Source organism: Octopus bimaculoides, chromosome 6, assembly GCF_046866305.1.
Source record: "Octopus bimaculoides isolate indiv1 chromosome 6, ASM4686630v1, whole genome shotgun sequence".
NCBI classification, from domain to species: Eukaryota; Metazoa; Mollusca; class Cephalopoda; order Octopoda; family Octopodidae; genus Octopus; species Octopus bimaculoides.
Genome location: NC_142933.1, coordinates 110,109,189 through 110,131,664, shown reverse-complemented (window position 1 = coordinate 110,131,664; position 22,476 = coordinate 110,109,189). Strand labels below are relative to the sequence as shown.

General features: G+C 39.4%; 1 protein-coding gene across 3 annotated transcripts in view; it reads right to left on the bottom strand.

Annotated features, from left to right (window-relative positions):
• Positions 1-22,476, bottom strand: part of LOC106879616 (carbonic anhydrase 2) — a 93,096-nt gene that overhangs the window by 10,874 nt on the left and 59,746 nt on the right. For all 3 annotated transcript variants that reach the window (XM_052968610.2, XM_089354434.1, XM_052968609.2), the window contains exons 2-4: positions 20,199-20,388; positions 5,841-6,029; positions 2,017-2,138 (exon numbers count right to left, since the gene is read on the bottom strand). In XM_052968610.2, coding sequence (XP_052824570.1) covers positions 2,017-2,138; positions 5,841-6,029; positions 20,199-20,235 — 348 coding nt within the window. In that variant the 5' untranslated portion in view covers positions 20,236-20,388. The remainder of the gene's footprint in view (positions 1-2,016; positions 2,139-5,840; positions 6,030-20,198; positions 20,389-22,476) is intronic.

The window sequence follows — 22,476 nt, the reverse complement described above, 5'->3', positions numbered from 1 at the left end:
TTACGTGCCACCGGAACAGGAGCTAATCAGGGGGCACTGTCATCAGCCATGTTCGTATGATGCATTTTGCGTGCCACATTTTACGTGAACAGGAGCCAATCAGGGGACACTGGCCACAGCTACGATTTTAGTTTTACTTGATGGATGCTAAATGATGATGAATTCTAGTGGCGGTCTTATAGCTTTATTCTAGTTCCTTGCTTTCGTCTTTTCAAGTTTTAGCTTTATCGTGATTTTTAAAAAAATATTTTCTCCTATTAATGGCACTTCAAAGAATACTGTCGCTTCTTTGACAATTTCCATTTCGTCCCTCAGTTTTCGTATCTTTCCCCAATGTGATTTTACACACACACACACACACTCAATGTTTTAGTTCCCTGAACTTGTCAGTGTTAGTTTCCCTAGCTGTTTACAACAGACGAAATGAATCGAATCTAATAAAACACTGTCTTCATAATTCCTCCACTTGTGTTTCTCTGACAACTTGCTGCTTAATTTATTACACTGGTCTGCTAAACCCTCCCCTTTCTCTCATATTTAACCAATTTCAGCTACATACACCGGTGTTGCCTTTACAGTCAGAAGAGATATGTTGGTGGAATATTCGTTTAATTTTGCATGATTTATATAATTTTTCATTTGTATATCATAGCTTGTTAATTGATCCCACTAATTATCGTACCTGAATAATAAATGTAATGATGTACTACAATTTTCTTCATTCTGACACACAGAGACAGAGTCAGGAGTGTGCTTCTTTCTCAGATATATGAACTACTAAGTATTAGAGCAAAATACTTAAGTTAATTGTTATATAGCCGTATAGGCGGTTCATCATACTCAAATGGCCCAAGGCACATAACCCCTCTCTCTCTCTCTCTCTAATGTATATGTATATATATATATATATATGTGAGAGAAAGTGAGAGAGAGTGAAAAGGTTCGAGAGAAAATGCACACAAATCTTCTGTTGGAAAAAAAAAATATATCTATGAAATAAAATATTAACATACTCGGCCGGTTTCGCTTATGCTGATCATGACTAAATAGTTAGTGATAATGTTATAGTTTCATGCTATCATAAGTTTTTATTGCATGTTAGTACAATATTATATATATATATATATATATATATATATATATATATATATATATATATATATATATATACATACGAACAAATATATATATATACATATATATACATGCAAATACATATATATAAAGGTACAAGTAACGCCATACCAATTTTACCGTCATCTGTCCAATTTATAAATCGGACCGTTGACGGCTGTTAAAGTATGGATTAGGTGAACTTCTATATTTATCATAGGGCAATTCAGTTAGCCAAGTTTGTTTTCCTCGCAGAAAGCTTATAGAATATTCGACGGGATTTTAAACTCTTTCATTATATATATTATAATTTTTATAACTACAACCCTTTCAACCCCTTCATCTGATTCCATTAATATACCAATGCTGCATATTTAATTTTTATACCGAACATTTCGGAGTTATTTTCCTTCACTATTCACCAAATTTGGTTAACTTTGATTATTGAGCATATTTTTCTCTTCATTGCACAAGTATTTTTTAACGGGAATTTTGTTTCCTCATTTCATTAATGTGTGTGTGTGCGTGTATGTGTATAAAGGTGCAAGCATTGTTTGTTTCCCAAATGCATGAATTTGGGTCGAGTTTCACTGCGTGGAATCTTCGGCAAGTGTCATCTACTACAGCGTCGGGTCCGATCAGAACCGCATGAATGGAATCCGTAGATAGAAACTGAAAGGAGTCTGTTTTACACACACACACACACGTATGTATGTACGTATAAGTTTAGCTAATACAACTCAGTCTATTTGTACATAGATTTCTTTTGTGGTGAAGAGTAAGGACATTTTAAAAACTGGTTTATATATATATATATATATATATATATATATATATATATATATATATATATATATATATATATATATATATATATATATAAAGACACGTTTAAGAGGTTACCTCTGCCGGGTATGCTTGGCTGTTTATTGTGTGTTCAGAACCCTGGAAATCATTGGAGCCCCAATGAAAGTGGAAACTTGCCAGTTTGTAGCTAGTTGTATCCAACGGACCACCACTAATGACTGGAGAGAAAATAGATAAAAGCATTAATTATACACATTCAGTTGATTACACACACATATATACACTGGGAATAGAGAAACGATATACACATCCTGATTTCATCAATATTATATAATTTTCTATTTATCTGTACAGGGTCTGTTTGTCCGCCCGTGTGTGTGTACACATGCACCCCACCCCACACGCTTTACAACATTTCTGCTGCCACATATTGTCCCCTGGCCTACATCTACGTGATCCACCTTCACTTCCAACTGATGTTCTCGATTGACCTCATCTCCACCCGTGTCCACCACTCTCGGCATTCACCCCTTCTCTCTTCACACTTCCACTTACTTACCCACCCATACCACTTCCCTTATGTCCACCCCCTTCTGTAACTTGAGGGTATGCCCTGCCCCATCTTCACCACCATCATCTGTCTTCTCCAATTGAGGTGTCCAAGTACCCACCAAAAGCAAGATGCCTCTTCTGTCCCTCTATCAATGCCTGACACAAAATCCCCTCCCTCAATACTACTCCCCCCCCACTCAGTTGAGGGGATTTTTCTTGCAGGTTACTTGGAGACCCCACTAGTGTCAGTGCCATGGGAAAAGCACCCTGTACATTCTGTAAAGTGGTTGGTACCAGGAAGAGCATCCAGCTGTAGAACCCATGCCAAAGCAGACAGCAGTGGTTGGTGCAGTTCTCTGGGTCACCAGCTCCTGTAGAACTGTCAGACCCATGCCAACATGGAAAAATGATACGTGTCATAAATCACCAGACGTGGCTAATTTAGCTGCTTCTTCATGGATTGAAAATGTGATAAACAACCGTAACCCATTTTAACCCACCCAGGTTAACACTATCGAAATTTTGAAGATAATTATATTGTAGTGGCGCGTGTGGCCGCCATCTTGGGAAGTGCCATTGCGCATGTGCAAAGAACTTGCCGTCAGCGGAAGTACTCGGGCACGCATGCGCAATGCAACAGGTGGAGAGAGAGAGCAATAGCGTTCGTCCTCTTCTCTATCTAGCAGCGGTCGTGACAACACGTATCTTCCAGTTCTCTCAACTCGATACCGACATGTGGTCGAAGCTTCCTTGGTATTCTAGTGGCATGTCTGTTCACTCAGGAACGAAACAGCTCTACACCAACCTAGAATAAATTATAGATCTGTTGTTACCGTTATCCCTCGTGTTGTTGTATTTCTGGATTTTAATGATTAATATAAGAACTGGGGAGAGATGGCCGAGCCGTCATATCTCATCCAATTCTTATAATATAAATAGGGATAACAAGCATACGGAAGCGTCCAGTTAGCCTTTACTGCAGTAAATAAACCAAATACAACTGTCCTCAAACAAGGACAGTGGGTTAAAATGGGTTAATCGCTTTTCAGATCATTGGGTTCTCAGAGGGTCCATATCCATTTGATCAATCTCAGAGAAACAAGCAGCCAATCTATTTATAGACTCAACAAATCCTGCAGCCACAGAAGACTGGGGATACTAATTTGCATAAATATTAACGCTTGATTTTAAATATCAAGGGGCTTGTCAAAGGGGCTCTCAATCCACACGGTATCAAAGTATGATCGTATGGTATATGTAACTTATAAGGTACTTTTATGAACAGGGTTACTTTAACTGTTTCCTCTGTAGATTGGGAAAAGGATGAACAGTGTTTATCGATTTTTGAATCTAATCGGATTCTCACCAGAGGCATCGACATCAATCTGACCAATCTCAGAGAAACAAGTTGTCAATCTGTTCACATTCGCAACAAGGATAGTAGCTACAGAAAAAAATGGAGCTACTAATTCTATAGTCACACAGCAGTATTGAACCCTGGACCTCATGAGTGCAAAGAAAACTTATTAACCACTCGGCCATGCGAGCGAGGGAGCGTAAGTGAAGGTACGTGGTTTAATGCTTAGGAGATTCGGTTCACGAATTGCGGCTTGCCAGTCCTCAGTCAAATCGTCCAACCCATGCTAGCATGGAAAGCGGACGTTAAACGATGATGATGCGAATTCAGTTGGCAGGGAGCTTAGCTGATGGGGGCAGCTGCAAGCTCATCCCCGAAATCCACCAGCTGTGATCAATGTAATATATATATATATATACCTGCTCAGAGGCCTACGCAAAGAAAAATAAGAAAATAGAGATAAATCAATAATTATTAATTACAGAAAGAGAATCTCTGACAGCTGTTTCGATTCGAGCTTTAGAAATTAAAATAATTAAATCATTTATATATATATATATATATATATACGGGGTCTGATCAATAAATATTCGGTCTGTTGCCATGGTAACGAAGCTAAAAGACGCAGAGTAAAGCCGCTTGACACAGATTGACCTTGTTCTCTGCTGTGCATGCGCACTAAATTTTAACGTTTTTGCTCATTACCACTGTTTACAGCAGTGCTTGGAAGGAAGGTGTGTAGCATGTGATTGTTGCAATGACTATGACAGAAAGTTGAGCAGAGAATCTGCAGCAAATTTTTCCAAAAGCTTGGCGATACCTGCTCAGAGGCCTACGCAAAGTTTTCAAAGTTCTCGACACAATCAAGGAGATCTTGTGCAACCGAAGTGTCTTTTTGGTCAGCTGAAAGTGGTTTTGGCACAAACTTGGTAGACACGCGTCTCATACCCAAATCTTCAGTGATACCGAACTGAACCATAACTAATCTGGAATCCTCTGATAACTCACGGATGGTGATTCGACGATTTCCCCTCACAGCTACACGCACACCTGCGATGTTTTTCTCAGTTTTGCTGGTTGCGGGTCTCTTAGAACGTTCGTCAATATCGACATTTTTTCGGCCATCTTGGAAACGGTTGAACCACTCGCACACTTGTGTGCAGCTCATACACTCCTCTCCATACATATAGAAACCTTCATGGTAGACATACAAACAGGGCTTATCTATTTCCTCGAAAATTGTAGAAACGATGATGAACAGCGTTAATCGATTTTCGAAACTCATTGGTTTCTCATCAGGAGTGTCTGCACCAGGGGCGTAGCCAGGGTGGGGCAAACAGGGCACATGCCCTGAGCACCACTTTGAGGCGGCGGCGCAATTTTGACACTTGTCCTGGGCACCATTTACCCTAGCTACGGCCCTGATCTGCACTAGTATATCAAACCCAGAGAAACAAAGAACAAATTTTGCATAAATAGCTTCAGAGAAATAGAGCAACTAATTTGTACACACACTATATAAAATACACACAAACATACGAAATACACCCCACACTTATACCCATTTCAGAACTCGTATACATTCCTCTACGTGTACACACACAACCCATCCTTTCTCTCTTAACTCCCTCACTCCATAAAACTGCATTTATACCTGGCTCCAAATCACTCGCCCATTTTTTTCAAACTTTTCTTCTTTCTCATTATTTTTCTTCTGATGAAGGACGAGCGTCCGAAACGTCAAGAGGCTCTTGACGTTAAACTCATACCGTATTTGTTATAACTTGACCCTTTGGTGTTTTTCGATTCATTGCCCTCACTCTCTCTATGTTATTATGCACACACACATTAAAAATATTACTAACAAGTTATACTCAATCTTCATTTTAAAAGTAATTTTTCCAAACTGGTAACGGTTGGACAGATTTACCACTTCTCTATGATGTCCAACTCGTCTCGTCAGTGATGTTCAAATTAGGATTAATAGTAATTACTAATTAGTAATACTTACAATTATCTCCGTTGATTGTGGCCACAAATGTCAGTCCATTATTGACGCACGACATATTCGGTTCAGGCGAATAATCGGCCTTGAGGGCGTATTTGTGTTTCACGGCTTTCGCACTGCCAGTTTCTATATTGACTGGAGACTGTTTTTGGCCAGCCGCTTTGGGATAATCACGCGCCCACACACTAGGACCTAAAGAAAAAGACATAAGAACATACGTAAGTAAGTATACACGTTTGTAACATTAACAAGCAAGAGTCCGACAAGATATAGTTTGTTAACCCCACGGTTATCGTTCAAACTTTTAATACTGGAAAACTTCTAGCTTGGCGTTTGTCTTTTTTAAAGTGGCTAACCATATTCCTTCGAACTGATTACCCCAAAGAATATATAATGTGTCAATTCGTGACACACACACACACACACACGTATATGTGGTTGTGTGCGCGAGTGCGTGCGTGTATGCGTGCGTATGTCTGCGTGTGTGTATGTGTGTGTGTATGTATGTGTGTATATGTGTGTGTGTGTATGTGTGCGTGCGTATGTGTGTGTATATGTGTGTGTGTACGTACAACATTGTATCCAAAAGTATCTCTAAATAAGTGGCCACCCTGACTGTATCTCGAAATCCACTTGGTCAATGGTAAATCTCCAAATGTAAGGAGATAACCAAATTTTGTTGAGCAGCAAGTGAGAGCAGTTTTTATGTCCATATTTAAAACCATTTCACGTCCTTCATGCTGCTTTGCTTGTCAGGTCTTAAAAAATCTCTTTATCTCTTACACATACAACACTACTAAAACTGCATTCAAAACACTAATTTCTGTTATCAGAAAAGATAAGATATTTCAATCTTCAGTAATTGCTGACAGTGCTATAAATCACAACTGACATTATTAATTTAAAGAGCTGCTGCTGCTACAACAAACAATTTAGTCTACAGCCCAGTGAAGGCCACACGGCATATTAACAGACAATTTAATCTACAGCCCAATGAAGGCTACACGGTAGATTAGTAGACACAATTTAGTACACAATCCAATGAAGGCTACACGGCAGATTGAAGGACAATTTAGTCGACAATCTAATAAAGGCTACACGGTAGATTAGCAGACACAATTTAATATACAGTCCAATGAAAGCTACACGGCAGAATAACAGACAATTTAGTCTACAGCCCAATGAAGATTACACGGTAGATTAGCAGACACAATTTAGTATACATGTAAGAACGACCGTGCGAACTCAAAAAGGATATAGTAGAAAGTGGGTTATACATCTTTAGACGTATACCTGACTTTCCTACTATAAACTTAGAATATAACGGAACGCTGAACTCCAGACTATCAACTTAAACAACACTTTATTTAGGTGGTAAATATATACATCTTTAGTTCTTGTTGTTACAGCTTCTGTTGTGTATGAGCATAGTTGTTGGGACGTTGTTCTGTAGTTGTGAGCGAGCTGTCGAGTGTAAGTCCGAAAGATGTAGAGAGACAGCTTAACACGTCCTTGCTCATTCGCTGGCCAGCGAGAAAGAGAATGAATTGAGCGGGAACGCTTGGTTGTTTAATTCTACGCATGCGTGAGACTACGCATGCGCACGGCGTTACTACAAGGAGAAATGGTGACGAATTGAAAAACAGAGGACTCCTTTTATTTAAACGCGTCACACGGTCGAACACACAAAATAATATATCAATGATGATATATAAATAATGTTATACTTCGATAACATTAGTGAATTCGTAAATACCAGTAATGAAGAGACGATAGAAGGCAACCGTATGAAATGAATAACAGAGATATTTATTGTAGCATTAAAGATGTATGTGTATGTGAGAGTTTGAATGCGACATATAAGAACATAATCAAAGACAGGCCGTCATACAAAGAAAAGTGTGTATGTGAGTGATACATGTATGTGTATGTGAGATATTACAGCAGATAGAAAGAGTCGGTAACACGTGAGCATTTATACCAGTTCTTGAGTACACAATAGTATGAGTCTGTATGTGAAAGAAGTGAGGCGTATGTTTGTCAGAGCTTATCACTAGTTGTGTTTTGGCTTCGATGCCAGGGCAGATTCTTCGTTATACAGATGTTCGTCGCTGGCTGAAATTCTCTTGTCTGTTTATTTATCGTGGTGAATATGAATCACCTAACAGAATCGAAGAGAGAGATGTGCCGCGGTGGTTTAGTTTGGTGTACATAGAAAGTCGTGTAGACGCTGGTGGAGATTGATGCTGGTTAGTAGTAATCGTAGAATCGTGTTGGTCATGACGATGATGCTGGTCAGTAGTCGTAGACTCGTGTTGCTGATGTGGCGACGGCGGTGGTAATCGTTGGCTGGACGAAGCTGTTGAAGTGGTCACTGGCTGATTGTTGCTGCTGCTGTCGTGTGGTACACGGAACAGATCTCAAAGAGAACTGAACCGAGACCAATTTGCTGGGTATAATGTCGGTCTATTTATAACGAATTATCGGCTCACCAGACATCAGAAAAATACTCTATCACGTGACCTTATTAGGGGCCGTGATTGGTCAGTTTGCGTTCTGGCGGGAACGGTTCGAAGAAGTTGCTGCTTCAAATAATAATCAGTCACGTGATGACAAGGAGATGGGTTCTCCGCTACGCCCGCGCTTGTTTATATTTAAATGAGAAGATTGTATGTAATGGCGATAGTAGTTTTGTATCTAATGGCGATAGGTAGTTTCACTACATACAGTCCAATGAAGGCTACACGGCAGATTAACAGACAATTTAGTCTACAACCCAATGAAGGTTACATGGTAGATTAGCAGACATAATTTAATATACAGTCCAATGAAGGCTACACGGCAGAATAACAGACAATGTAGTCTACAGCCCAATGAAGGATACACGGTAGATTAGCAGACATAATTTAATATACAGTCCAATGAAGGCTACACGGCAGATTAACAGACATAATTTAGTTTACAGCCCAGTGAAAGCTACACGGCAGATTAAAAGACAATTTAGTCTACAGCCCAATGAACACCACACGAGAGATTTACAGACGCTCTTTAATACCTTACGACTGCCTTCTCTCAACCGCTTCTCCAGCCGTGTCTTTCTCACTGAACCAACTTTATTCATACACTTCCATTCATAGCTACCCAATGTACCTGTTACTCATTTAATCGTCTCCACTGTGTATCACTTCTCAAATTCCTCAACTTTTTCTTTACAAATCACCAGCTTCTGAAAAGCTGCTGCGTTACATGCACCAACAGTGAAATCCCTGCTAAACATTTTCAGTCACACCGTCCTTAACAGCAACACGAGAAGTCGTCAATGCTTTCCTGTCGTGTCTTCTCCGAAGTATTAACAAGGTTACACATAAGAGAAGTGACTGAGTCGATATCTTATCTGAATATCTAGTAGGCTTTATAGTATATTGTGTTTGCATAACGAAGTACCACGTACCTACAAATTACTACTGTTTGCATACCAGCCTGCAGGAATGCATCTAATATGTAAATTGATATATCCAATAACTTAAAGCTGTATGCGGTGGCTATATAAGCAATGTGTTCGGAGTCGAGAATGGTTTAGATGGGTGCTGATGAAGGGGCAACAAGCCCCTGAAATATGGCATATACACTCATTACCCATTTTTGTCTCCAATCTCGTTGTTTGTTTACATCTGATGTCTCGATGCGAAACGTAGCAAAGCTCAATGCTGGTTATAATTTCTATAGAAGATCTGTAGAGATAACCTTAATAAAATAATGTGAAAAGCACTTCTAACGCAGTAGAACATGGTATTGACTTATGAAAACATTTAATACACCTTATAGTTGGTCATGATTGCATAACGAAGTACCACGTGCCTACAACTCATTAATAAGTCGATATCTGTACAAAAACGGTGCAGGTCTTTCAGACTTATGGAAGCCACATTGGATCTGAGCGGAATTATTTCACGGAACTTAAAAGCGTGTTCTATAGGTTAAGTATTAGAGTGCATTTGTACTCTAATAAGTATTTAGAGTACATGTACTCTAAATGCTGTGGTATCTCTTGAAAATACATCTGCGTTGAAAATAGATTATGTTTGTGCTGAGTATACTGCAGCCAGAGATATTTGTTTTCTAAATAAAACGCGATATGTTTAAGTGTAGGTGTTGTAAGAAGCTTGCTTCCCAACCACATGGTTCCGGGTTCAGTCCCACTGCGTGACACCTTGGTTAACTGTCTTATCCTACAGCTTCAGGTCGGCTTAAGAGCCTTGTGAGTGGATTTGGAAGATGGAAACTAAAAGAAGCCCCCTGTCGTTGTGTGCACATATTTGTCTCGCATCACCGCTTGACAACTGGTGCTGGTTTGTTTACGTCCTCATAATTTAGAGGTTCGACAAAAGAGACTGATAAAATAAGCACCAGGCTTAAAAACAAAAATAAGTACTAGGGTCAACTAAAATTCAAGGCGGTGCCCCAGCATGGCCGCAGTCCAATGACTGGGCCCAAAGTCACTCGACAGTAAATCAAAATTCCATAAATACTCTCTGTAATTCTGTATTAACCTCAAATTGGAAAATGTGTCGCTCAAGAAGGACTTCATTTGAACAATTTCCATGATGTTTCATATTTAGATGCTTTTATTAAATTCATTCAGTTGTTAAACATAAATAGATCTTGGAATTAAATGGTTTTGATTTACTCTCAGGTGACTTTAGGCCAACCCTGTATTTATATGAGAGAGCCTAATTTCCATTTGGCAACTAGCTTTAGAAAGACGTTCAAAGACTTAATAAAAATTTGATTTATTTTGTACAATGAAATGTGTGTGCGTGGATAGCTAAGGTTGGTGCTTTAAATTATTCTGTCGTATTGTTCCATTGTGTAATTTTACAGCCATAACAAATGAAACCAACAAAAAGGAAGGAACAAGCGATCAATTACTGAAAAAACAATGGAGCAGGAAGTTCTTGGCCAGCAGACAGTGCCAAGTTGAAGAGCAGCCATTTCATTATAAGGAAGCGTTCTTTTATGTTCTTTTACTTGTTTCAGTCATTAGACGGCGGCCATGCTGGGGCCATACTGGGGCCATGCTGGAACCACGCTGGGGCCACGCTGGGGCCATGCTGCAGCACCGCCTTGAAGAATTTTTAATTAGCCCCAGCACTTATTTTCTTTTTATAGCCTGGTACTTATTCTATGGGAATCTTTTGTCAAACCGCTAGGTACAGAGACGTAAACAAACCAATACTGTTTGTCAAGCGATGGTAGGAGACAAACACTCACACAAACACACACAAATACATATGTCCATTGGCTCTGAAGATATTTTACTCTAAATAACCAAAATGCAAACTTATTTCATTCTGTAGGCCTTATTAAAAATGTTAAATTAATTTATATCCATTAAATATCTCCATTTTCTTAACTATGTATATACGTCGAGCTTCTTTCAGTTTCCGTTAGCCCGAAGCTATAGTAGAGGACACTTGCCCAAGGCGCCACGCAATGGGACTGAACCCGGAAGCATGCGGCTGGAAAGAAAATTTACTATATAGCCACATCTGCGCCTGGTTATTTATAAAAACAAAACAAGCGAATATTTTGGTAGGGAGAATTAATGAATTCTATTTTCCATTATAAAATGGCCACGTATGTGACTACCGGGCCAGATATACAAGGGGTTTACCTTTCTCTAAATCTAGACATAATTCTGGTACAATTAATATTTTGATGATCAGAGGGTGGCGAGCTGGCAGAATCGTTTGCACGCTGGCTAAGAATGCTTAGCGGCATTTCGTCCTTTACATGCCGAGTTCAAATGCCACCAAAGCCGACTTTGCTTTTCATCCTTTTGGGATCGATAAAATAAGTACCATTTGAGCACTGGGGTCGATGTAATAGACTTACCCCTCTCCCGAAATTGCTGGCTTTGTGCCAAAATTTGAAGCCAATATTTTTGGTGATTAGAATAAATAAATTATAAATTCCTTGCGAAATAAATGTTCTTTGTTCAAGAAAATATTCTTTACTAGACATAGTTATAAATTAAAACTGTTTGCGAAATAAACGACCTTTGTGTTGAAGAACTAAATAATCTTTATAATTGGTTATATGACAGGTATGGAAGCAGTCCTGCAATGACCGAAAGCGACTCAGACTTTATTTAGGCCAAGACAACTCATTAAAATTTGTAAGAGTTTGTCTTTAAGCAATTTTCTAATCTCGAAATGGCACAGATAAAAAGATGTTAATTTAGGGGATTACAGTATACTAAGACCGAGAAATTAATCATGACTAAGTCTCGAGCTTTACGTCCATTACGTTGAAGCTGATCTCGGTTTCCGTAGCACTTAAACCAGTTTATCTAGGGTTCAATCCCAATCAGTTGCCGCCGATTCGGCCAGAAGGAAAAGAGCAACTTGAAACGGGCCCACGATGCCTAAACCACGTGCCTTCGCAATGTTGAAAATAACTGCGACAGCATTTTTCATTCATTTTCTAAAATACACCCACCTCCCGTCAAAAAAAAAAAAAAAAAAAAAAAAAATTCAATAATTCTTGACGAATTCGGTCGACTCCTTTAAGTAACAACTCATCTGTCGTAATGGCGTCAATTTGGATTCTTTCAAGAGGTACAGCGTCTCTATAAGTCTTACACACTTATATCTAAATAACTCCATTGTTCTTGAGACTAGTGATCTCATGCAATGAGGGATAATCCTCAAGGGCAAATACCTGTTAATCTGATAAATATTTGAGTTTTCCTATTTCACGAGTTTATTTCATTAATATTTCAGTTGTGAAAGAGAAAATGCTCTTCAAAATATGATCAAAACTGCATATCTTTACTTAGACTTAAGTGCTCCGGCGCTGGATGACGCATGGGGCAGTCAAAGTACTTCAGCGGGTGCTCGCGACTGAAGGTGACCCACTTTAGATTTTGTGGACCTCGACAAGCAATCAACAGAGACAGCTCCACTTACAGTTAGCTTTCTCAATACAAATGGTTGGGGTTCAGATTAGTATCATGTCCTCGGGGGAAAAAAAAACAAGTTACGAGGACAGAGATTACGTATCGTAGACTAATTAATCTGATACTTTTCGGTTTGTGCCCTTCATTGTTATATGTGTATATAATATGAAAACAGACGGATACTACTGCATTCAGGCCTCAACCTCACCGATGATTAGGTCGGGGTTAATGTAAAAGATAATGTAATGGGAGATTGTGTGCGATTGTATGATACAACGCTATTTGTGACAACAAAACCTCAGCTTCTATTACAGGAGATCGTGTTACGTTGAATCAAGTCTACTGTTGCTATAAACAGATTTTTCTTCTGCAATCAGTAGCAACATTACTAAAGGGTTCAATAAATCACCATAATTATTTTTTTTATGTAGCGTAGTCAAAGTCAGACATTTTCAAGGAGGGACGTTGTCAGTAAAGTAGGTTTTATTATTACATCAAACCTAGAAAGTAAAACAGACGACATAACCAGATGTCATCTGCCGAGCTTACCAACCAGTAATTCATTATCGTACAATCACAGCATAACAATGCTGGCAAAATGTTATTTTTACCTGCAAACAACGGATGTTCTTTGTTAAGTAGTTGTAGCTGTTCTCGTCAGGGTCTAATGTAATATCTAGCCTGTAGTCGAGAGTTCGAATTGCTTCAATGGTGCTGTGGCGCCCACGACTAAGACAATTGTCAGTTAACTCAGTTTTACCGAGCAGTAAATGATGGTATACCATCATAAATGAATGAAGATACCCACCTTCTGGGTGATGTAAACATGTAACAAGAAGTTTAACATCGAACGTTGTGCGCGCGCACACACAGAGCCATGTCTACTACTTTTAATGGCGTTAATGTTGATGTTTATCCGTCTGTTTTCGAGGCTCATTGAGCCTGAGTTTATTCTATGTTTCTGTGCTGTTTAAGTGTCGGAGAATACAGAAAATAACACCAGTTCGTTGCAGTATTGCCTTCTTTTTGCTTTTAATAAGGCCTTCTTTCTTGGTAACACTGTAACATCCTCTCTTATCTGCGAAAAGGAAGTTAAGGCCAGTTTTTTGAGATAAGCTCTTGTTCAAATAAACTTTCTGAATACACACAAGACACTTGGTAGGCCAAACGAACAAATACATTCTTTGTTTCTCATCTCGGTTTTTCTCAATGTCAGTTACATTTGTTGTTGGAGATAAGTTTTTTTTAAGCTATTCATTTATGATGAAGGCAATGGATAGACAGAACTGAGAAAGTTCATCGAACAAAATGTTAGTGCAGCATTTTGTTGTGCCTTCCTCTTCGATTTTTAGTTTAAATCTCATCGAGGTTAAGTTTGTAATTTCAACTTTTCGTAATCGATACAATAATAACCTCCATGCAATCCCCCCCCCCCCACTGGTAATTAACAATCAATACTTTGTAGTGTAAAAAGGGACGAATGGTTATCTCTTGGTGTGGAGGGGAATCAATTATATGCGTTTAAAAAAAAAATTGGAATGGTGCCTTCTGTATAATTTCGATTACAATGCTGAAGACAAAGTTAAGGAAAGAAGAAAAAGAAATTTGTGGTAATCAGTATTTTCCAAGTAATCAGTATTTTCCAAGTGGAAGAATCCTGCCAACTTATGAAAATTTCAACTATTCAACGGATTTAATGATTTCAATTTTGGCACGAGGTCAGCAATTTAAAGAAGAGGTCAAGTCGATTACATCGACCCCCAATATTTGGCAGGTACTTTATTTTACTGACCACACTTGAATGAAAAGCACGTTTGACCTCGGTGGGACTTGATCTCAGAATGTAAAGCGCAGGAAGAAATGTCGCGGAGCATTTTATCCGAAGTGCTAACCAGTCTGCCAGCTGGCCGTTAAGACATGAAACGATAAATGGAGAGAACGGCCAGAGTTTAAGAGAATATAATCGGCCCCGAACTCCAGCAAAATGTATTGATTGCTACTTTTCTTTTGTTCACTCACACGTAACACACATACACATATATATATATATATGTGTGTGTGTGTGTGTACATATACACATATATACATTCACACACACATTCGCGCGCGCACACACACATTATATATAGCTCAAATCTACAGAAAACAAAGGACAAAGACAGGTGAAGGAACAACAAAGCAGGTGTATTAGTTTAACTCTCAGGAAGACTGGAAAAGTCTTTGACGTTTCGAGCCTATGCTCTTGAACAGAAAAGAATAAGAAAGAAAAGTGGAAACAGAAACAATGTGTAGAGATTAACGGTTCGATATGATGAAATGGCCTGGATTAATGGTTCAACATGAAATCATCACACCCAATATATATATATATATATATATATATATATATATATATATATATATATATATATATATACAGGGTGTCCACAAAGTCTGGATACATAACATAACATAAACAATTAAATATAAGAAATAATACACTTTGAGCGTTTGTTCAACGACCTGGAATCCCGTAATTTATGAAATTTTTATACTTGTATATAATTACAACAGGTTAAACATATTCTTACAATATCATGAATAATTTTATGATTTTATTAAAAATTCTGGATCCATGCGTATTCTCTGATGAAGGAAATATGGATTAATGAAGCTGAAAAGATTTTACCTACACACTTCTTCGCACATTCCCAGAAACAGCCGTAAGATTCTTTCGTATTTATTGGATTCATTCGAGGACGTCTCTTTTGGATTATTGTGAACTGTCATCTTATCAGCTTGAGACTTTTTGATTTGTCTGTATTTATGCAATTCTTTATCCGACTTTGGTTTGGGCGCGAAATTACACACTCTCTCGCTCTCTCTCTCTCCCTCTCGCTCTCTCTCTCTCCCTCTCGCTCTCTCTCTCTCTCGCTCTCTCCCTCTCGCTCTCTCTCTCTCTCTCTCTCGCTCGCTCTCTCGCTCTCTCTCTCTCTCTCTCTCTCTCTCTCTCTCTCTCTCTCTCTCGTGTCATGGCATATTCATGTCTTTGACGAATCATGAATTGTTCCTTCTCCGTTTATTTCTGTCTCTCGCAACATCACCCAGGTCTTTCTCGATCTGCACGTTCAATCTCTTCTTCATCCAGTCGAGCATCTTCATTCTCTGCTTTCCTCTCGCTCTTCTTCCCATCAGTCTCCACCATGTAACACTCCATTCCATCATCCTGTCTGAGAAAACTACCAACAAATCTTCACTCTCTCTCTCTCTGCTTCTATCCATCAACTGTCTCTTCACTTTCATCCTCGTCAACACTTCCACATTCGTCACCCTCTGCACCTACGAGATTCTAAGCAATTTTTCTATAAAACCACATTTCTGCAGCTTTGAGTCTCTTCTCCATGATTTTGCTTATCGTCCAAGACTCACATCCATACGTTAGCACCGACCAGATGTAGTACTTCAATAGTCTTTTCTTGACTTCCATTCCAATTCTCTTTGCACAAAAAATGCTCCTCATATCCATAAAAGTCTTCTTTGCTAATCCAATTCTACACTTGATATCCTTATCTGACCTTCCATCCGATGTTATCCAACTTCTCAGATATATGAAACTGTCCTGCTGCTCTATCCCGGTTCCATTCACCGTCAAGCGACATGCGGGTACCTGTGCTTTCTTGGTACAGACCATTGAAAAGGTTTACTGGCAGTTAATCGTCAATCTAAGCTTTCCACTTTCCTCAGTCACGATATTAATAAATCCCTGAAGTTTCTCTTCTGTGTTCACAAACAAAGCCATATCATCTGCATACCTCAGAGTGTCATAATTCCTTTCCTCCAGTTGTAGCCCTGCAATTGTCTTGATCTTTCTTAGCGCTTTCTGACTATACAGGTTGAATAAATCAGGTGACAAAATACAACCCTGCCGGACGCCTTTCTGAATGTCAATCCAGTCGCCCAATTCTCCATGCACTCTGATGACTGCTTTCTGGTCTCAATACAAATTTCGAATCATTCTTAGATATTTCCCATCAATCTTGAGTTCTTCCAGCATTCTCACCAACTCTTCACGCTTGACACAGTCAAACGCCTTCACATAGTCTATAAAACAGATGTTAAAGTCTTTTTGTTCCTCTATACACTTTTCCACCAACGTCCTCAAGCACAGAATTACATTTCTCGTCCCCTTTCCTGTTCGATAGCCGAACTCTTCATCTGATAGATTTCCCCTAATAATACCTTTCACTCGATTCAATTCCACTCTCAAAATAATCTTTGTCACATGACTCATTAGGCTTTTATCATTCTGTGATTTTTGCACTCGATTGTTCCAGACTTTTTAGGCAAGGTGATGAAGATTGATTCCAACATTTCTTCAGGAACATCCCCCGAGTTGTAAACATGGTTCGCTATCTCTGTTAATCTTTCTACTCCAAAACTCCCCAAAGCATTTACTAGTTCAAACGCGATGTTGTTATTTCCCGCCGCTTTTCCACTTTTAATCTTGTCCGTAGCCTGCTTGATTTCAGCTGCTGTAATCATATGGCCATCCATCGGCTTGCTTATCTCTGGTTTTTATTTCCTTCCATCATCAGCGTAGAAACCTTTGATGTAATCGGTCCACCTTCTCTTGACCGACTCATCAGCCATCAGAATTGTGCCATCTTCGTCTTTAATACAACCTGTCAGATTTTTCTCATTCCTAAATGTAGCCTGTCTAACTTTTTCATGCATCATCCGTGCCTCCAGCTCTTCGATCTCTTCATAACAACCCTTCCTTTGCATTTTTGCACATCTTTCGAATCTCTTCGTTCAATTGTCTGTACATCTCCGGGTCATTCTTTGCCAGTCATCCTATGAAGTATCTCTTATTTTTCAAAATTCTTTCAGTTTCCGGAAGCCATTCCTCCATTGCCTTTATCAGTGCATTCTGCAGGAATTTCCATTCATCTTTCTCCTCCGACTGTCATCTTCCGTCATACGGATCCATTACGTTTTGTCAAAACCATGTCCTGATATCATTGTCTAATTTTAGCAGCTTTAACTTTAGTCGAGGTGCAGTCTTCTTCCGATAGATTTTCTTTAATTTCAATCTGATTTTTCCGGGAAGCAATATATTATCAGTGTTACAATCGGATCCTGGTTACGTACTGACCCTTTGCACTGAATTTCGAAAGCGTTCATTGACCAAGACGAAATCAATCTGATTCCGGCAACCATGCGCAGGACTTACACTATTATATGTATATTCGTGGCACTCCGTCGGTTACAACGATGCGGGTTCTAGTTGATCCGATCAACGGAACAGCCTGCTCGTGAAATTAACATGTAAGTGGCTGAGTAATTAACGTGTAAGTGGCTGAGTAATCCTTCTCAAATTATTCGAACGAGCTCTAAAATAACCACTGCAGTTTTTTTAGAGCTTCCTTGCAAGTGGTAAGCTCCCAGACAAATTGAAGGAGGGAATGATATGCCCTACCCACTAAGGAGGAAGCAGAGCAGATACTAAAAGTTATCTGCCTATCTCTCTCATTTCACACATCAGCAAAGTCATGGAACGAATAGCCTGCAGGAAACTAATTGCGTTCCTTGAAGAGAATGATTTGATGGCTAACACCCTACACGGTTTTCGACCAGGTAGAAGCTTTCTATCAGCTTTTACAGAACTACGACTGGGTGTTAAAGCAGCTGCTCAACAACTCAAATGTAGACTTGACATATCTTGACTTTGCAAAAGCTTTTGATAAAGTCGACCATGGTATGCTATGTCACAAACTGAGTCATCTCGGCATTGTCGGAAAACTTGGAGAGTGGGTACACGACTATCTGAAGATAAGCAGGCAGTGGTGGCCAATGGAGCTACCTCAAAGGAAACACAAATACTAAGTGGTGTTCTACAGAGCACAATCTTAGAGCCACGGCTATCCATTCTGGCCCTCTCAGACATGCCCTCAGCTGCTCAGATAGCCACCCTTGCCAGCTATGCAGACGACACAAAAATCTCTCAGGGGATTCAGAAGCCTGGAAATATTGCGTATCTGCAATGAGAGTTAGACGCAATATACCGTTGGGCTAACGATAATAACATGCAGTTTAATACCGGAAAATTCCAAGTCCTGTGCTACCAGCACACAAAGCTGAACAAAACGCAAACAGAATACACTGGCCCAGGAGGAATCTCAATCCCTGAATCAAAATCAGTGCGTGACCTGGGCATCGAAATGAGTACTGATGCATCTTTCCGGGTGCATAATCTTAATTTGGTAATAAAATCCTGACGGCTAGCTGGATGGATCCTCCGAACTTTCCAAACGAGAGAACGGGAAGCTATGATGGTCCTTTGGAGGGCGTATGTCCTCAGCCGCTTACACTACTGCTCCCAACTACGGTCACCATACAGTATAAAATTAACGGCGGAATTCGAAGTAATCCAACGAAGCTGCATAAAGAAAATCCTTTCAATGCAACATGTCAGCTACGGAGAAAAGCTGAAAAACTTAAGACTCCACTCCGTAGAACGAAGACGGGAAAGATATGCAGTGATATCCATCTGGAAGATCCTTGGGCCTGGAGACTAGCCGGGAGTTTACACCTCGCTTGGATATTTACCCCTTCTGAGGTTCCGCTCGCTAAGAAATGTATGTAGTCCGGATTTTATCCACTCCATTCCTTAACTCTTGGATTTTTATTCGCATAATCCGGCAACCCTGGAAAAAACCCCGCAACCTTCCACACCAATAAACCACTATTGTTCTTGAAAGTTGTTCTTTTTTCTTTTCCTATTTTCTACGGATTGCTTGAACCTTACTTTCTTCCTACACCTTGATCCTTGGATCTTACACACACACACACATACACACACACACACACACACACACACACACACACATTCATACACACACATACACACACACACACACACACACACATTCATACACACACATACACACACACATGTTCATTCCTGCCGGGATATAGAGAAATCGTTTCAATTGATTTTAGATACCACCACCACCACCACCACCACCGCAAACAATTTATTCCTCAATAACAAATATTCTCCAGATTTCTAGATGAATGAATTTGGAAGTGTTTCGAAAGAAGAAAAAGTCTGCAAGAAAACCTAGCGAGAATCGAACTTACATTCAATTATTTCTTTCTCCTTATATAAGTGTGTGTGTGTGTGTGTGTGTGTGTGTGTGTGTGTGTGTGTGTGTGTGTGTGTGTGTGTGTGTGTGTGTGTGTGTGTTGTTGTTGTTGTTGTTGCTGGTATGTGCATTTTTACGCATTTCCTATACACTGAACAAAAAACTGGCCAATCCTATCATATACCTGCTCATATTATACATTAAACACATAGGCTACAAACATAATTATACACAGCAGAAGTAATAAAAAACAAAAAACAAAATACTATTTACCATTATCATCTCCGTAACCCCAAGTACCAGCACACATGTTTTGCAGGTTTTTGGTTTTTTTCTAGGAGCGGCTGTAGTATGTACTTTGGTGGAGAAAATCTTCTGTTAACAAGAGAAGCGCTGAGAGAGTCTGCTGTGTTGTTTCTGCTTTTTATACTGAATCAACTGACTGACACTTTTCTGTATGGTGCTGTAATAAGATCAGAGAGAGACAAAAATACACAAGTGAGTTTATAGGTAGGCGAGCCGAACCAGATTGGGGTGGGGGGTGGGGTTTTGCCTGTCAACATTTTGTGGGCGTGATGCTTTTGTCTGGAGTTTCGTTTGTTCGTTGTTAGAGTAACAGCGAAACAAAAACAAAAAAAAAAAACAAACAAAGAGAAAACAAATCACAAGGAAACAACCTACAGATAAAACAGTATATAATAATAATAATAACAATAATAATAATAATAATAATAATAATAATAATATTACATAGAATTACACATGCATAGTAAGTGCCATCTGTTTATAAATGCACACTTGCATGAACGGTTTATACAGGGAAAGTACCGATTTACCGAAAGCGATGCTAAAAACAGCATCTTTGCAACGGAAGCCGGTTTTCGATTCCGAAATAAACCTTCCTACCACCCATCCACCCACTTTGCTAATCACACGAAAGAAAACAAAACGCATGACCGTCAGCGCTTCCTATTTCTCTACCTCGGTGCACATATAAGGTCTGTGTTTGTTTCCAGAGATGGTTTTTGATAGGGTAAGAAGGCGACGAACTGATAGAATCGTCTGTGGGTCGGGCGAAATGCTTAGCTGGGATTTCTTCCAACTGCTTACGTTCTGAGTTCAAATTCCGCCGAGGTCATCTTCACGTTTCCTCGTTTCGGGGTCCTTAAAATGAGTACCAGTTGAGCATTGCAGTCGAGGTAATTGAGCAGCTTCCCAATTCCACTAAAATTGCTGGCCTTGTGCCAAACTTTGAAACCATTCCATTGAAGAACCCAAGGCGAAAGACCTAGCGAGAGAAGTAAGCTTACTATGAGCGAAATCTGCATTCTGGTTTCACTACCAACCCGCAGCTATTTCACTTTATTTTATTTCACTTCGGTTGCTGTTAGCAACTTGAGAAATGAACAAACACCTTACAACCACTTTCTCCATTCTCATGCATTAATTTTTTTCTAAGAAATTATATTTCCAAAGGAACCCGGTTCCAGGCTATCAGCTAAGATGTGTTGAAGCTGGTTAACTTGGAATCCTCAGTTCGAATCTCCCCGTAGGCACAACATGGCGTGAGATGTGTTCCTCCCAAGATACGCCCAGAGTATGTTACATGAAGTCCAATGATGGGGAAACGACCCAACTCGAATCTGAATTTCACGATATGGTTTCAATTCCTGCTTGAAAACACTTTGTCTGCATCCCTATTACTCTTGGAGAAAGCCAGATGTATCAACATTCCTAATATCGAGTCTTTGAAACCAGTTTATGTGTGTGTGAATGAGGGAAGACTGAGATAAAAGACAGACGATTATGTAATCTTCAGCCTTTTTTTCTCAAAGACATTAAAGTAATCTTCAAGAATATGAGAATGAAATAATTTCAAATTCGATTTGAAATTACGACCTCATGCATTGAAACTACAATCGTACCACTGTTTGGCCAACTTGGTAACTACCTTGATAAAAAATCTAAGATGGTTATTCTGTTGAAGAATTCTAAGATAGTTATTTTGCTGAAGAATTCTAAGATGGTTTTTTGTTGCTTTTCTTCAGTGATTTTTAGAAAACTCCTCCTTCTCAACTTAATACAGACAATTCTTGCCATGCCAAAAGGAATTGGAACGTAAAAAAAAACAGAACAAATATAGCAAAGAATTTGGTCCACTTCCCGAACATTTCTGCTATTCGACCTCAAAAGAATGAACCGCAAACTTCGCTACGTCGGGATTTGAACCGCAAAGAAGTTGGCCAGTGGAGAGCTGCTCGGGTTCCATCTGTCTATTTTTGGAATGGTTTCTATGGCTGGATACCCTTCTTAACGACGCCAACCACTTTACAGAGGGTACTGGGCGCTTTTACGATAAACCGTTACAGGCGCTTTTACGTGGCACCAACTCTAGAATCTGTCGGCTGAGTGAGGAATATGGACGACATGGCTGTATACATGGACAGCTACGATTTTACTTAGCTTAATGTGTTTTCTCAAGCACAGTAAACCGTCAGAAGTCTCTCTAAGATCATTAAGAAACATAAATAAAATCGTTTCGACCGAGTAT